The 16,725-nt window shown below is 37.6% G+C and overlaps 1 protein-coding gene across 9 annotated transcripts in view; it reads left to right on the top strand.

Moving 5' to 3' along the window:
• Grik1 (glutamate ionotropic receptor kainate type subunit 1) overlaps positions 1 to 16,725 on the top strand; it is a 342,565-nt gene that overhangs the window by 271,314 nt on the left and 54,526 nt on the right. For all 9 annotated transcript variants that reach the window (XM_042676852.1, XM_042676855.1, XM_042676851.1 and 6 more), the window contains one exon: positions 15,258 to 15,365. In XM_042676852.1, the coding sequence (XP_042532786.1) occupies positions 15,258 to 15,365 (108 nt within the window). The remainder of the gene's footprint in view (positions 1 to 15,257; positions 15,366 to 16,725) is intronic.

A 16,725-nucleotide genomic window follows, 5' to 3' on the forward strand; every position in this document is an offset into this window, starting at 1 on the left:
TTGCAAAGTAGTTTACTAATTAGAGAGCTGGGAAGCTCATCTTGTAGAACTGATTTTTGCTTATCTTTTCAAAACTTTTATTCAAGTTAGGTACAACAGTTCTGGCCTGTAATCCTAGCTACTCAAGAGGCTGAGATCTGAGGATCATGGTTCAAAGCCAGCCTGGGCAGGAAAGTCCGTGCAACTCTTATCTGCAAATAGCTACCAAAAAAGCTGGAAATAGAGCTGTAGCTCAAGTGATAGTAGCCAGGTCCTTGAGTTCAAGTCCTAGAACCAACACAGAGACAGACAGAGAGAGGGAGGGGGATTTACTCAATGATAGCTGACAGCAAATTTGTCTCCATATCTAACGGAAGAGAAAGAAAAAAAATAAGCTAGATCTAAATGAGTAAAAGTCCAACCTGTTCTAATCAACATGATTCAATAGGACTATAACGGTGTCAAAACAATTGACTTTTACAATTCCAACTTAATCATTCCATAGAAGGCAGAGAAATATGTGTTGTGTCTGCTTAAAGTAATTTGGAAAGCAACATCTTTCAAGTATATATGGTACCAATTGTTCTTTTCCTTGTCCATTAGGTCAAATAACCATAGCCTAATTAAGTCTTTTATAGTTTTGAGGTGGTTTTGTGAAAATACCATGAAATTTGTTTGAGTGTTTTCCTTCACTTGATAAAGTTCTTCAGAGGCTGGGTGAACTTAAAGCCTGGAATCTTGTCCTGAGGAAATAAATACTGAAAAGCGTTTGAGTAAGAATAGTATTGCTTAACGTGATGCTAGAAAAACACAAGTGACAAGCTTGCTTAGCAGTTCTGCCAAAATATCACAATTTTAGTAAGCCCTATCCCTTTATTGGTGCTTGGATGAGTACAGCTACAAGAGGGTTAGTTTAAAAAGTTGCAATGGCCAGGCGCCATTGGCTCATGCCTGTAATCCTAGCTACAGGAGGCTGAGACATGAGGATCATGGTTCAAAGCCAGCCCAGGAAGGAAAGTCTATGAGACTCTTATCTCCAATAAACTACTAGAAAACCAGAAGTGGCACTGTGGCTCAAGCAGTAGAGCGTTTACCTTGAGCTGAAGAGCTGAGGGACAGCGCCCAGGCCCAGAGCTCAAGCCCCATCACCAACCCCCACAAAAAACTGTTGCAAGGATGTAAAAAACTTGAGATTCAAGCTATTAAATCTTGTCAAAGTATGATAAAGGAAATAAAAGAAATAAATAAGAGACAAATAATAAAAGAAAAAATAAATGAATACTGTTCGCTTAATGGGAAGATAGTTCTATGTTCCTCAAGAAATTAGTTCTAGACTTGAAAGAAGAATGAAGTCAAGGAGAACTTTGATCCATATTTGAAGGTCTTTCATGCATTATGTCTCTTTGATTTGGTAAAGAGTTGGTCATTCTTTTTCAGATTGACGAGTTTTCTGGTTTAGCTTTCAAAGATGGGAGATTAGCTTTCAAAGAGGCCCAGGACATTTCTAACACACATCAGCAGTAGGCTCAAGGAGTAGGTGCTAGGCTCAAGGAAAATTCTCTGGGTCTGAGCAAGTCTCAAATATAGACAAAGGAAGGAACAAAGTGGTTAACTTTTAGATATTGTCCTGTTCAACATCTTCTTGTCACACTCAAAAAACAAAAGCTATGGAAATATCAAGACAGAAGTCTTGATATACTTGCAGAATATTCAAAATTACAAGGACCAAGATTTGGGGGCAGGGAGAATGTAGTCATTTTGTGATAGAAGTACAGTCACAAGTCTCTGCTATGGTAAGTTTCAACAAAGAAGGGCTCGTGATACTTCTAAATTATTTATCAAAATATATCATTTTTGTGTTTTCTAAAGTCATAATAGTTCAAATACCTTTTTGGAAGCTCTTGCTTAGAAATTCAATGTAGCATGTACTCAATACAGTTTACACAGGGAGCACCGTTAGGTACAAGAAGAGTGGTAGGCCCTGAAAAGAAATGATGTATACACACTACTCCAGCATTTTAGGAAGATATTATTTGGAGGAAAATACACAAAATTAACTGCAAAAAATGGTTATGGGCTGTGCACTGGTGGTTTATGCCTATAATCCTTGCTATTCAGGAGGCTGAGATCTGAGGATCACAGTTCAAGGCCAATCCAGGCAGGAAACTCCATGAGACTCTTACAGACAATTAATCACCAAAAAGCAAGAAGTGGAAGTGTGGTTTAAGTGATAGAATGCTAGCCTTGAGCACACAAGTTCAGGGACTGTACTCAAGCCCTAAATTCAATCCCCAGAACTAGCACCTAAATAAATAAATATATTTGCTATGACAAGAACATTCTGAGGGAAGTCCTAGTGGCTCAGAAAATCAAAGAAAGAATTGACAAATGGCATTGCATAAAAGTCAGAATTTCTTCATGACAAAGGACATTGTAGACAAGCTAAAAAGTCAGAAAACAGAATGGGAGAAGACCTTTGCCAGCTGTATATCAGGAAAATCCAGGATATACATTGTGACCAAGAAACTAAATTCTCAAAGAATCAACCCAATTAAAAAGTGAGCAAACAAGCTCAACAAACTTCTCTGTACAGCATCTTTACAATAAAATAAAATTAAAATATTTCCATATGTATAAAAAGGCCAATAGACACCCCCAAAAAATGCTCAACACTTCTGTCCACAAGGGAAATGCAAATAAAACAACTCTCATCCCAGTTAAAATGATCGTGATCAAGAATACAAATTACAACAGATGCTGGCACAGATGTATGGGAAAATAAACCTGAATACATTGTTGGTGGTAATATAAACTCGTTCGCCTACTCTGGGAAGCAGTTTGGAGAGTCCTCAAAAAAAAAAAAAACTAAACAGAACTACCCTGTTATCAAGCAATACTACTTTTAGGCATTTATTCAAAAGATTACAAATCAGGATACAGTAAAGCCACCTATACAACCATGCTCATTGCTATACTGTTTTTCATAGTCAAGACATGAAAATTCCCAGATGCCTTTCAATGGACAAATAGATTAATACAATATGGTATATATACAAGAGGGAATTTTACTCAACCATTAGGAAAAATGAATGGATGAAATGGAAGAAATTGATACATTTGGAAAAAATATATTAAGTGAAATAAGCTGGGCTCAGAGAGACAAAAGATGCATGTTTTCTCTCATATATTTGTAGGAACTGGTTCAAATTTATAGTGTACTAATAAACACATAAGAGGTTGCATACAAGTATACAAAAATGTATTAACAAAAGTATGGTATTTGCAGGGGAAAATTCAAACTGTGTAGTTCCTTAGAAAATGTAACTCACAGTCCAACAAAATCAATACCAGGCACTTGAAAGGTGTGGGGGAGGTCAAAGAGAAGAACTGGATGAAAGAAGAGAGGAGAGAGGAAGACCACAGAGTGCCGTCATACTATTCAGTGCAATCCTAAAAACTTAGAAAATCGGAGGGAGGAATCAGTGTAATATTAAGTTGCCTTGTATTCATAAACTGATTTTTGAATGAACTCCTTTATACATACACTTAAGGATAATAAAAATGTAAATTTAAAAACTACGATGTGGACTATGATTAGATATAAGTAAAATACAACTAAAACCTAAATTGAAAAGATCCACATCCCGAAAACTCAAGAAGAGATGGCATATAAACTGATCTTGATAAATCCTTCAGTTCATTGACTAAGTCTTCAGTAAGTACTTATTATTTGTGCCTCACTGATTGGGAATACATGAATGGATAAAACAGATACCCATCTCTGATCTTGTAAACATTTCATTTTATTGACAAGCAAGACTTCTAAAAATACATTCTACAAAAGGGAATTTCAAGGAGAAAGTGTAGCAGGATGACAATATGAATATACACAGACTCTGGAGACCCAGCCCCAAGTTGGAACACAAAGGTGATGGCCATTGAGTGAAATGGCCACTGAGTGAAGCATAACAAAGGATAAGGATGGGAAGGAAACAGGTAACAAACACAAATACTATACGCTTTTATTCCCTAAGCAATTTAACAATGTTGTTTCCTGGAACTATTTTTTATGAGGAGTCTGAAACACATTATTGCTTCTGTGATTCTCATCTTTCAGCAACATGAGGAAATACCTAGGAGTCAGGATAAATGCACCTAGAGCTGGTAGAATGTTAGGGCCCTGAGACTGCAGGCACAAACTTCATACAGCCAAACGTGTGCCTTAGAATCTAGACTATCACCAGACTAGCATTTCTTTGACACAACTCAGAAACAAATCTCTCTTGCCTGAGATTTCATCAAAAATTTTCTCCTAAAGCAATCTGTATTACTTCTAAAGTCTCCTAGATTATAGGACCAAGGGATCCAATAAATAAGATGTCCAGTAATATGATCCCAATATTTCACTGGCCCAAGACTAAGAGCATTCTCTTTGATGGTAGTTTAATCTTCAGCCCTAAAGACAGCATTGGTTATATCAGCCACAGCTCATGTTCTTAATTTCAAAAAAAATTTATCAGTGCTATTTATTTCCCAACTGTATATTACCTATCAGTAGATAATAGGTTTGAAAAATGATAGATGATTGATTAGTAGATTGGTGATAGACAGACAGACAGACAGACAGACAGACAGACAGACAGACAGACAGACAGACAGACAGACAGATAGATAGATAGATAGATAGATAGATAGATAGATAGATAGATAGATAGATAGATAGATGTAATAATTTAATCATCAGAGTTTGTGCTGAAGAGTTTACTGGTAATTGCTTGGTGGCATTGTTCAACAAGCACAGGCAATAAAGACAGGTCTGCAGTGTTGGCAAGCTCTGAGCCCTCTCTCAGTGAACCTTAAAGTGTGACATGAGAATCTTCTTCAACAGATTAAACTAAAGTGCTTGTAAAAAATAAAAATGCAGAATATTGGCTTGCATCCCAAACAAGTGTTCAAAGATTTTGTACTCATTTAAAAGGTGGAGGCTACTACAGTAATGTAACTGCTGAAGGAGAACGGTTGATTTTTTTTCTAACAAGCAGCTTTTAGGAAAGCTTGGAGACAGGGCAAAGTTCCTAGTAAACTAGTATAGGGGGAAGGCAAAGGAAACCTTAGGTAAGTCAAGAAAATAAGGGCACTCAATTTTCATTGAGCTTTCATTCTTGTAATACTTTGTCAGATGCTATGATACATTATATATTTTTGTCTTTAAGACATCTAGGTACAGTATTAATTTTTACAAATACAGATCACAGAAATTAAGAAATTTTCCAGGTTCATCCAGCTAGTTGAAGACAGAGCCAACATTTGAACTCATAGCATTTGATTCCAAGTTAAATCCTCTTGATACACAATCTACAACAAATAATATTAGATCTCATTCTATTAAAAGCTATCTTATTTACAATGTCAGGTTTATAAATAAAATATTTACCTGTGAACAACATACAAAAAGCAGTAGTAGTATTTAAAAAAATTCAATGCAATGTGATTGGAGGCATTATACCAACGTAGCACATAAAGTTACTGTTTTATTGTCATTCTGTTTTACCCAAAAGCCTCATATTTTCCACGCAGCTTTTTTAAATGATTCTGTTGTACTTTTCCATGTGATGTCCCTTATAAAAGTCAAGGCGTGGCTGGGAAGGTGGCTCAGTGGTAGAGTGCTCGCCTTGCATGCATGACGCCCTGGGTTTGATTCCTCAGCACCATATAAGCACAAAGAAAAAAAAGCCGGAAGTGGCGCTGTGGCTCAAGTGGTAGAGAGCTAGCCTTGAGCTGAAGAGCTGAGGGACAGTGCCCAGGCCCAGAGTTCAGGCACCATGACCAGACAAAAAAAAAAAGTTAAGGAATATCTCAGAGGAACAGATTTTTTTTTCAAACTTTGGAAAAGTTGAAGGAAAAGAACAGAGCTAGAGTACATACATGAGAAGCAAACTGTGATTAGAGATAAAGGACTTTAAAACATGCCTCACAGTCTTATAATTAAAAAGTCTCTGAGTAGTCACACACAAGCAATTCAAAACAGAAATTCCAGAATGGAGGACCATCCTAGGACGCATTTTATCCAACAGTTGGCAAACTGAAGAAGGATTATGAAGGCATTAAAAGGCAAATCGAGCAGAAAGATTAGAAGTGGGGTTCAGGCAAACTTGCATTAGTCTAGGAGTTTATGCATTTTCTCAAGAACTGCCCATTATTCTAAGGTTTGCTGCCAATTAAAATATTGTTTGTAAACTTCATTTGCCCAAATTCTAATTCAAGAGTCTTCATAAAAGTATTCTTTTCTACTCAAGATGACAGCTCCCAGGAGTTTCCTGTCACTAATTTCAGGACAGGCTTTTTTGTGCAAGACAAAACAAAGAAAGAAAAAAGAAAAAAATTAGGCTACTAGAAACCAGAATGAGTGGAAGCTAATATTTCCAGTGAGCCCAACAGATCTATGACCAATTTGGACAACGGAGGCATCAAATATACCATTGGGCTTGGAGAGTGTCCGAGCTGGAATGAGGCTACGAAACTTTTCATTTATTTCTTTTTACACTTGCAGATTTGAGATGTTCTCCCTCATGATTTATGCATAGTCTATAATTAAGATATACATAGGGAAATGAGCTTTGCTTCTTTCTCGTGGCCTTGACTATGGAAATTCAGTGTGGAGAAGGAGAAAGAACACAGCAGAACTGGTTCTGGATCCTTCTGGTGAATTACTTTTGCTGGAGGATTTTTTTTCTTCCTCTGTAAACTGGAGATAACTCTACTTATCTCAGCTGGCTGCTATAAGAATGAAATGAGAGAATGTATGCATTTGGTTACTTTAACCAATGGATAATTTTATAAAGATATCAACATCACTCTATACAAAGAGAGAGTAAGGATGTACCACAAACAAATAAATTCCTTACTGATGGAACTATCTGAACAATAAAACTGGTTCAAAATGTTAGAGAAACAGTGACTCTAGCCCCTCTAACCAAAAGTGGCCAACTGAAATCAATACGCTGGATGAGAAATCCTTGGTCTAAGAGGCAACGAAATCTTAACCTTTGAGGTCATGTCTTTGTTCCAGAAATGAATTACTTGTATCTTGGTTGGACAAATTGTTGTAAGTTACCATGTAATTTCATAGCCTTGACCCTAAATAATAAAAAATTAATATATTATAAACTCTAGGGACTTAAATCATTCTGTACAAAGTCTCATTTGCCTTTGAAAGAACATACTGTTATCCTTTTGTTTTATTTCTAAGTTTTAGGTAGTTTTCTCAACAGTTGCTTACATCACAAATAATCTATGAAAGTTATTTATATTATGAGAAGTCTGGTATCGTTGTAGGTGGGCTTGATTTATTCATTGGAGACAGTAGCAGATATGAATTTACTCTAAAGCCTCTGGGTATGGAGAATGAATTTAGAGTTGCTGTTTAAAGTAAAAGAGCAACTAAAACTACTAAAGCCAGAAAATTAACCCTACATAGAAATTTCAAAAAGAATTGCTGGTGTATTTCCAAAATCCTTTTTTTCTAAAATTGTTTTATTATTATTATTATTACTAATACTAGTATTATTATCAGCTCTTTGTTCCAACTTGTATTAATTTCCTATTGCTGCTTAAACAATTTACCACAAACTTCATGGTTTAACCCAACAGATTTCATTCTTTTACATTGCTGGAGGTCGGAACACATCTAGTCTCATAGAGTCAAAGTCAAGATCTTGGCAGAGAAGAGCCCTTCTAGAGTCTGTAAGGAAAATCATATCCTTTGCTTTTCTCAGCACTGAGAGGCATTATGTGATCCTTGACACACAGATCCTCTCCTCTGTCTTCAAAGCCAGCAAAGTAGCATTGTTCCGTCATTCTCACTGTCCTCTGCTTCTGTCTCCATATTACTTTGTTGGTCTAACTCATACGAGGCCTCACTCATCAGGACCTTTGTGGTTATCTGGGTCTGATTAAGCTATTCCATGGTGATCTCTCCATCTTAACATTCTTGACCACTTCTGCATAGTTTTTGGAGGGTTGTTTTGCTACATTCTAATTGACAGGGGACATTGTAAGGGGAAGAATGTAATTTGCTACCATGTAAGTGCAATAAACTAAATGTAAGAAGTGCATCAGGATACTTTAGTTAGTTTAGCTGTTGAAATATTCAACATCTGAACATGTCTTGACCTGCCAGGAAATGACCTTCCTTCTCATCTGTAAGTCTGGAATCCTGTAAAGTAAAGAATAAAGACCAGATTGTCTAGACAATTTCCTTCACCTTTGTTCCACATTTGAACATGTGTTGCTTAATCAATTTAAATTGGTCCTGACTAAGATAGATCTGGGGTATTAAAGTTCTCCTCCATTTCCATCCTGTAACTTACATCAAGGTTGATAGACAAACATGAAGGGGAGCATGGAAGATGAGGATGGAAATCTGTCTATCCAAGCAGATAACAGAAGGAAATTGACAGACTTTCATGTTTTCATGGTAAGAGCCAATAAAGTATTCCCAGGCCAATTGTCATTTTAAAAGAAAGAAAATAAAATTCTAGGTTTACATTAGTGTAATATTTGGGAGAAAAGGACTCACAAAACCACACCAATTGATTTAGTCACTATTAAACAGTAATTGCCAAGAAGTCTATCTGGGTAGATATTAAAGCTATTTCCTAAAATAGGGACAATTGTTTAAGTAGTGTTTTCTGTTAAGTATACTATAATTGTTCCCTCTGCAAGTGCTTGTACATAAGGCAAGAAAAATTGTAATTATGCATAATATAATTATATGTCATTACCTAAATTGTATATGCTTCGGCTTTGTTCTAGAAAATAATTCCTTATGAACCTTATTTGTCATACCAAAATTACTCATTGGATGTTCACCCTAATCAATAGTTCAGATGATGATTAATAAACACGTATCAAAAACTAGTTCTCAGAAAACAAAGAACATATGTGTAAATAGTACTTGCTTAGGGGATGGGAGGTAGAGGATGTGGGTAATTGCCCTAGCAGGAAAACTTAACTTTGAAGGTCAAAAGACATAGCTCTGTAAAAAGGCGAGCAGGGAGTCTTTGTAGATATCCGAGGCATGGGAAGAAGCATTGTTGGAGCATGAAAAGAAAACTTTTTTGCCACTTGGATGTGCAGGGAAGAAAGCAAGAAGTGGGAATTACTCTGTGCCAGTGATTGGAACGCAAGTTCAAGAATAAAACCAGTGCAACAGAATCCAAACAAAGGGACACAAAAGATACACTGTATGAAAATGAAATTGGATTTGGGAGCTGGGACTTAAGACCCTGCTATGAGCTATATGTTACGTCAAGAGATAAATGCTAGCCGCACTGTACATTTTTAGAGAGCCACATAAATTCTGGATGAAGTACAGAATGGATTCACAGCATGACCTCTATTAAAGAAAAGTTGCCTTTATGAAAAAGCTTTTGGAAATGCTTGTAGAACTTAATGAAGGTAACTACTTGCCTGCACATAGATCAGGGGGAGGGTTAGCACTGCACAGTGTTCACAAGTGAGAAGGAACCTGAGAGCTGACTTAATCCAAAGCCCTCACACAGAAGACATTTCCACTGAACCAAAGCCTTACACAAATTGCTCTCAGATTTCAGACACTTGTGATAACTCTGACACAGCAGCTGGTTTTGTAGCTCTCATTTCCACAAACCAGCCTTTGGCCTAATAAGAAGCAAGTGGTGACTAGAATATATGAAGTAAGATTGGGATGTGCTGGAGAGGAAAAGGACATTACGGTGCCTAAAGAAACTTAGCTATACCCAGAGAGTTTGATTATTTTTGCCCCGTGGGATCCTTTTTATTATAGCTCAGCCAGTATGACAACAAAGGTAACTAATACACAGTCAAAGTACCACTAGTGTCTGTGTTGTGGACTACTTTAATCAGTAAACAAAGGGGACTGCATTCTAGGATCTGAAGAAAGTCTCTTTATATGCCGAAGCACTTGAGCAACTCCTATGCAGTCTGCCTTCGAGACAGCTCACATTAGAAAGTTGGCATTTTATCTCTTGTCAAATCCTATTTCCTGACATTCATTTGATTTAATTTCTAACATTATCAACTGGTAAAATACACAACTCTCTATTCTATCTGAAAATATATTGGTCAATTGTGCTGCTTCCTCCCATGTATTTGGGTGTCTCCCTGTGGATCTCTGTCCTTGTCTCCCTATGATGTTCTGCTCCATGAATGGAACTATTTCCATTCATATTTAATGGAAGGATGTCCATTTCATATTTAATGGAGCACAAGTTAATGGGTCAGGGAGAGGAAGAACAGCGCTGTTTCTCTGTTCATTATTGGGACTATGAATTGGACTCCATAAATGTCATTTGATAAGAACTCCCTGCTGTCTAAGCCTTTGCTTCTAACTTAACTCATTCTATGAGTGCAATCTCCCTGTGATGCTCATGAGAGCATGGCATAGTAATACTTAAAAAACCTTCCAGTCAGGCTCAGCGTCAGTGGCTCACGCCTGTAATCCTAGCTACTCAGGAGGCTGAGATTTGAGGATCACGGTTCAAAGCCAGCTGGGGCAGGAAAGTCCATGAGACTCTTATCTCCAATAAACCACTCAGAAAACTGGAAGTGGCACTGTGGTTCAAGTGACAGAGTGCTCACCTTGAGTTAAAGAGCTGAGGGACAGCGCCCAGGCGCAGAGTTCAAGCCCCACGACCTACAAAATTAAAAAAAAAAAAAAAAAAAAAAACCCTCCAGTGATTCCCAGATGTCTGCAGTAGCCAAGCAAACTAGAATGAGTCATAAACACTAATGCACAGGTGCCTGCCTTCCTCCCAGGCTCATTTCTCATCAGTCCTTACTCTGCTTTATCAACCCCCTAAAAGTTACATAAATTATTCTTCATTACATGCTATTACCAAGGCTCCGAGTCTTGGTTTGACAAACTTCTCCTTGGACAGCTCAGGCATGCTTATCTCCAGAAATCTTTTGTTGACTCTTTCATGTGGTTGAGATGAATGCTTTTTCCTCCAGAATGTTTTTTTAATACCCTGAGCAAATCCTTATTCTCATCCTCATAACCTCCACTAGATGGTGTATTTCCAGCCGAGGTCTTGACATGGGGAAGATGCTTAAAACATAAACATTTTCCAAATGAATTAATAGTCAAAGAAATAAATGAAACAAAGCTTTCCTTCCCCAGGCAGATTGTAATATGTTTTGGACAGAAACCTTAGACAGCAATTGTGTTTTATGCTTTATAAAACCCAGCTCACTATAAATTACCAACGACAGCAAATCCTTCTATGGTCTTTCTTTGACATTCATAGAATTCCCATTTCATTCAAAACTTCTACTTAATATAACATTCCTCTGTGGCTTAAATGACAACAAAATTAGTCAATCAAGTTCAAACAACTTGACAATGACGTAAAGACTAATTTCAGTTTCTTGATTTCCAATGAAGTCTATTTTCAGCCTGGGCTTGGTGATTCATGTCTGTAGTCCCAGATAGTTAGGGGGAGGATAGAGGAGGATTGTAGTTCAAAGCCAGCCCAGTCAAGTTAATTAGATCCTATCTGAAAATAAGTTAGAGGAAAGGGGTTGGGAATGTGGCTCAAGTGGTAAAAATGCTGACGGTACAAGCACAAATCCCTGAGTTCAAACCCCAGTACCAACCAAAAACACAGGAGATTTTCACCATTTTTAGATGGGGTTATAAATTGAATGGGTGGGAGAGGAAGGGAGAAAGAGAGATTGAGAGTGAGAATAAATGAATTAAATAAACCTTGCTACTTAGTAAAACTCTGTTTTGAAACAAATTAGAGGAAGAATATATTTAAAGTGCCTAAGGGCAAAGTCATCCTGTTGGATACTAGAGAGAATATAATTTAGTTAGACAATTGGGTTTTCCCATGAAGAGAAATAAGGAATTCCAGACTGAGAGACATAAAATACGAAACTATAAAAGCAAGATCACAAACCAATGCTGGCCCAAGTGGCACAGGCTGTGAATGCCTTGCTTAGAAGGGGGAGAATTGTGACTGTGAATGCAAATAGCACAAGAATGCAATCCTAAAGGATAAATGTTAGGCAGGATAAGTGCACAGAAGTTGGAGACACTAAGCCTGTTCCAGTTGGAACTGTGCGAGAGATAGAGGACTAGAAAATTCTGGAGAGGTCAGTTAGGCAAAATTTTGAAAGACCACTGCATTATTTGGGAGCTTCCAGAGAAAAAGATGAGAGGATTTATAAATATAGATAGATCCATCATGAATGGATCAAGGAAATGTAATATACATTCTATGCTTCCATCTGAAAGAATGACATTGCCTCATTTGTAAGGAAATGGAAAGACTTGGAAAAAAATCATATTAAGTGAAGTAAGCCAGGCCCAACAAGTAAGCCAGTCCCATGGTTTCCCTTATTCACAATAATTAGTATATGTCTAGGATAATCTTAGCAGATGAGCAGAATAGCTCAATAGCTAAGCAACCGGGCACTGGTGGCTCACGCCTGTAATCCTAGCTACTCAGGAGGCTGAGATCTGAGGATCACAGTTCAAAGCCAACCTGGGCAGGAAAGTCCATGAGACTCTTATCGCCAATAAACCACTAGAAAACCAGAAATGGCACTGTGGCTCAAGCGGTAGAGCGCTCGCCTTAAGCTGAAGAGCACAGAGACAGTGCCCAAGCCCAGAGTTCAAGCCCCACAACTGACCAAACAAAACAAAACAAAAGATGATGCTAAGCAAAATGAGCTCTAAGACATGGACACTAGAGGTTTTTCTCTGTTGTTGTTTTTGTGTGTGTTCTTCCCCCTGTGGTATATCCTTTGTTGTCACTGTATTTGATTTTGGAACCCTGGTATTGTATAGACATGTATTTGAATTAGGGAAGGGAAGGGGAACAACACAATGGTGAGACAAAGGACAAGGGGGAACCAATACAACAGCAATATTTACAAGACAATATGTTGGACATGATCTGTACAACTTGGGAAACGAGGAGAAAAGTGAGGGAAGGAGAAACAAGTTTGACAAGAAAGGTACTTGTTACCTTACTTAGGTAACTGTAACCCCTCTGTACATCACCTTGACAATAAAAAAAAGTTTAAAAAAAAGATCCATCATGAGAAATTAGTTCCATAGTCATAGAGACGGAGAAATCCCAAGATGGACCCTCTGAAAACTATAGAGTCCCAGTTTCAGCTCAGCTCTCAAAGTCTGAGAACCAGGAGCACAATCATAGGAGGAGACCAATTGCTGAACTCCAACGGTCAAGCAAAACATACTTCCCCCACTGTTTTGTTCTTCCTCGGTTCTCAGTGGGCTGGGTGGTGACCCCTCAGATTGGGATAGACAAAAGGCTCTACCAAGTCTGCCAATTCTGATACCATTCTCCTTTACAAACAAGCTGATGGACACATCCAAAAAGGTTTAACTAGATACCTGAGCATCCTGTGGCCCAAGGAAGTACACATAAAATTTATTATCACAATATCCAATGGGAAGTCAAAGTTTAGCCTAATTTTCAGGTGTCATGAATCAATTAGATACTTTATATGCAGAGAAGAATATGAAAATTATATTTGGGGACAATTAACTTGATAGTGATTTGTATAATGAAATACAGTAGAGACAGAATAAAGAGCAGCTATGTAAGTTCTGATATGGAATAATAAAATCCAAGCTCTGGAGTTTATGAGTGGAGATGGAAAGGAAGAGATGGCTGTAAACTATCAGCTGTTCAACTTTCAAATGTGTTCATTGTTGTGTTCAGAAAGCTCTAAATAATGATATTGTTTACATAGGTACTATTTAATTAATCCTCACAAAAATTCTACCTGAAACGTTCATTAGAATCTGAGCTAATCTAGGTTCGGGTTAAATAATTTGTCCTAAGTTACACGTCTATTCTAGACAGTCCCAGTCTATAGAAAACTCATGTTCTTTCCACTGCATTGTCCTGCCTTTTGCCTGAAGTATAATTTGATTGGAAAGGTGCTCGCAATGTGAACAACTGCAAATACAGTTAATTCTTCAGACTCTTCACATTTCACCCATGTCTGATGAGTTTGGCAAAGGCTGGAGGGAGAAAACAGTGGAGCTATATACAAAGATTTAACTCCACCTTTGCTTCCATTTGCAAGTGAAAATTCAGATAACCATGGTTGTGAAAAATTAACAGGACATTGAAATGAAAGATCCTCTAAGCCACTATGTTTTTTAATTTAATACAACCAGAGAATTCTACAAAAGGTGGATAACTGTGGGTTTCTGTTTCCTTTAAATGATGTTAATATACATAATAGTCAAAGAGTGGCACCCGCAAAAGCTATCTGTGCCCTAATCTCTGCAATTTGCAAATATTACTTTATCTGACAAAGAAAAAGACTGCATATTGATCAAAAGAAGGATTGTGAGATGACCAGATTATCTGGAATTTTTATACATGTAAGGGCTCAAACCATCATTACAAGGGTCCTGGGAAAAGGGAAAGGAGCACTCCATACAAGCAGAAGTTTGACCAGTGGCAGAGATGGTAGAGGTATGGCCACAGACAAAGAGAGCGGGAAGCCACCTGAAGCAGAAGAGAGAAAAATCAGAGTCTCCCTTCACGCCCTCAGGGACACCACAGCTCTGAGGTGTGGGAGCACACATTGCTTTTAAGCCAAAAACAACTGTGAAAAAGTACTGGTAGCGTCATAAGAAACTCAAAGGCCGGGGCTGGGATGTAGCTCAGTGGCAAAGCGCTTGCCTAGCAAGTGCAACGTCCTGGGTTCGATCCCCAGTACCAAAAAAGAAAAGACAAAAAAATACAGTTAAAAAAAAAAAAAAGAAAGAAACTCAAAGGCCTAAGCAACTTTAGTAGGTCTAAGTCATAAACACCCCTAAAAATTCAAGAATACAACATGGGTCTTTATCTTTCTTGCAGTGAAAAATAAAGCAGGAATGGATTTGCCGTGGGTAGTGTCTTGAGACTTGACCTTGGAAAACAGAACATCATGACTTTCCAGACTTGGTTTACTTAGGTGAAGAACTGTTTTCTAGCCATTCTTTCCTGACTATGTAAGCTGCCACTCACACAGATCTGACTGGTGTTCAGATGTTATGACTGACAGAACAAATCAGTTTTAATAAAGCTGGTGACGTGCTGTGGTTTCAAGTCACTTAACCATCACAACCAGCTGCCTAATGAAACTGAATAATTACATAACTACTGTGATGCGTTCGAGCTACATGGGTTTAGGATTATGGTAAGTGGTAGAGAATGACAACACATTCTTTCTGTCCACAGGCTCGGTGGGATGGCTTGACGGGACGTATCACCTTCAATAAGACCGATGGCTTGAGAAAGGATTTTGACCTGGACATTATTAGCCTCAAAGAGGACGGAACTGAAAAGGTAAACTTCCTTGATAATGAATTAACAAATAAAGTGCAAAGCTCAAGCATCGGAGTTACATGTGACAGGTAAATTGGAGAATGAGGCAGTGATTGTTCTGACATGTTTATTCACACCCAGGGTTCTAGATACCTTTCCCTAGTCTGCAAAGAGCTGCTGATGAGCTCGAGTCTTAAATTATGGATGTGTTTATTAATAGTAGGGCTAGCTAATATTTATCAATAATTGTTTAATATTGCATTCATACATACATTAGTTTCTAATAACCCAACAGGTGGGCATCATTAAAGCTATTTCTGAAAGAGATTGAGTAATTGAGTTTAGACTTGGAAAGTCAAGAGCTGTCAAGGTTCATCTATGGAACGGCACTCAAGGATTGCTCAGAAATTAATTTTAACTGCACTCTATTTCCATACTGGTGACAGAAGGACAGGATAAAATAGGATACAAGAGGCTTACTGGAGTAAATTAACTTTGCATCCTTAATTTCAGGGCAAATGCTTGAAATTTTAATTTTAATTGGGATTCTCACTTTGGGATTATTTTAGTTGCAACTCAAAAGTTTGGCTTGCTATTTGGAGTAGCACAAATGTAAAACATGCTTAAATAATAATGAAAAGAATTTGGCTTCTCAGTCCATGATATTACTCCAATTCTAATACTCATGACTACTGAATAGCGGATTTAGCATGTACGATTTGAAGATTGTTTCCATCAGAACCTTAAAGAAGAAAATTCAATCACTGAAGAGCCAAAACTTTATCATTCAACTTCCCCATCATTGTAGTGAGCAAAATGTTATATGTATAAGTAGCTTTGAAACCATTGTTTACTGAATTTGAAAACTTGGGTTGATTTTTTGTATTTCTGCTCTTGTGAACTGGGAGAATTTATTTTTGCCAGATCCCAGCTACCTGGTGCCCCCAAATCACACTGATTGAAACAGAATTAATTAGGCTGAACACAGTAGAAGGTTTCTACTGGTATTAAATTAAGAAAACTCCATAAATTTTCAGCCTTGTAGGATATACATTATAAATGCAGATTTCCAATATCTTTATGGACTCTTCTTTCTAATTTGGTCCTCTGCTGTCTTAAAGGAGCTCAAAACATCACCAACCCTACACAACAGGCTGTGTAGGGCTAATGATAAAAGGAAAGAATATTTACTATCATCTATTTTGTAATTTGTTTATAGAAAATACCTGCTTCTCTAGGCTCATCCTACTCTCCCCTGCTCTCCTTAGAAGGTATAGCACTGAAGGCAGAAGGAAAGCTTTCACGGAAACATCATTTTGGCTCCGATGGGTAATGAAATAGATGGAGCTATTGCCATGTTTTCCCAGCTATTTATATGCAG

The sequence above is a fragment of the Dipodomys spectabilis genome, unplaced genomic scaffold, assembly GCF_019054845.1.
Source record: "Dipodomys spectabilis isolate Male_0828 unplaced genomic scaffold, ASM1905484v1 ptg000032l, whole genome shotgun sequence".
Lineage (NCBI taxonomy): Eukaryota > Metazoa > Chordata > Mammalia > Rodentia > Heteromyidae > Dipodomys > Dipodomys spectabilis.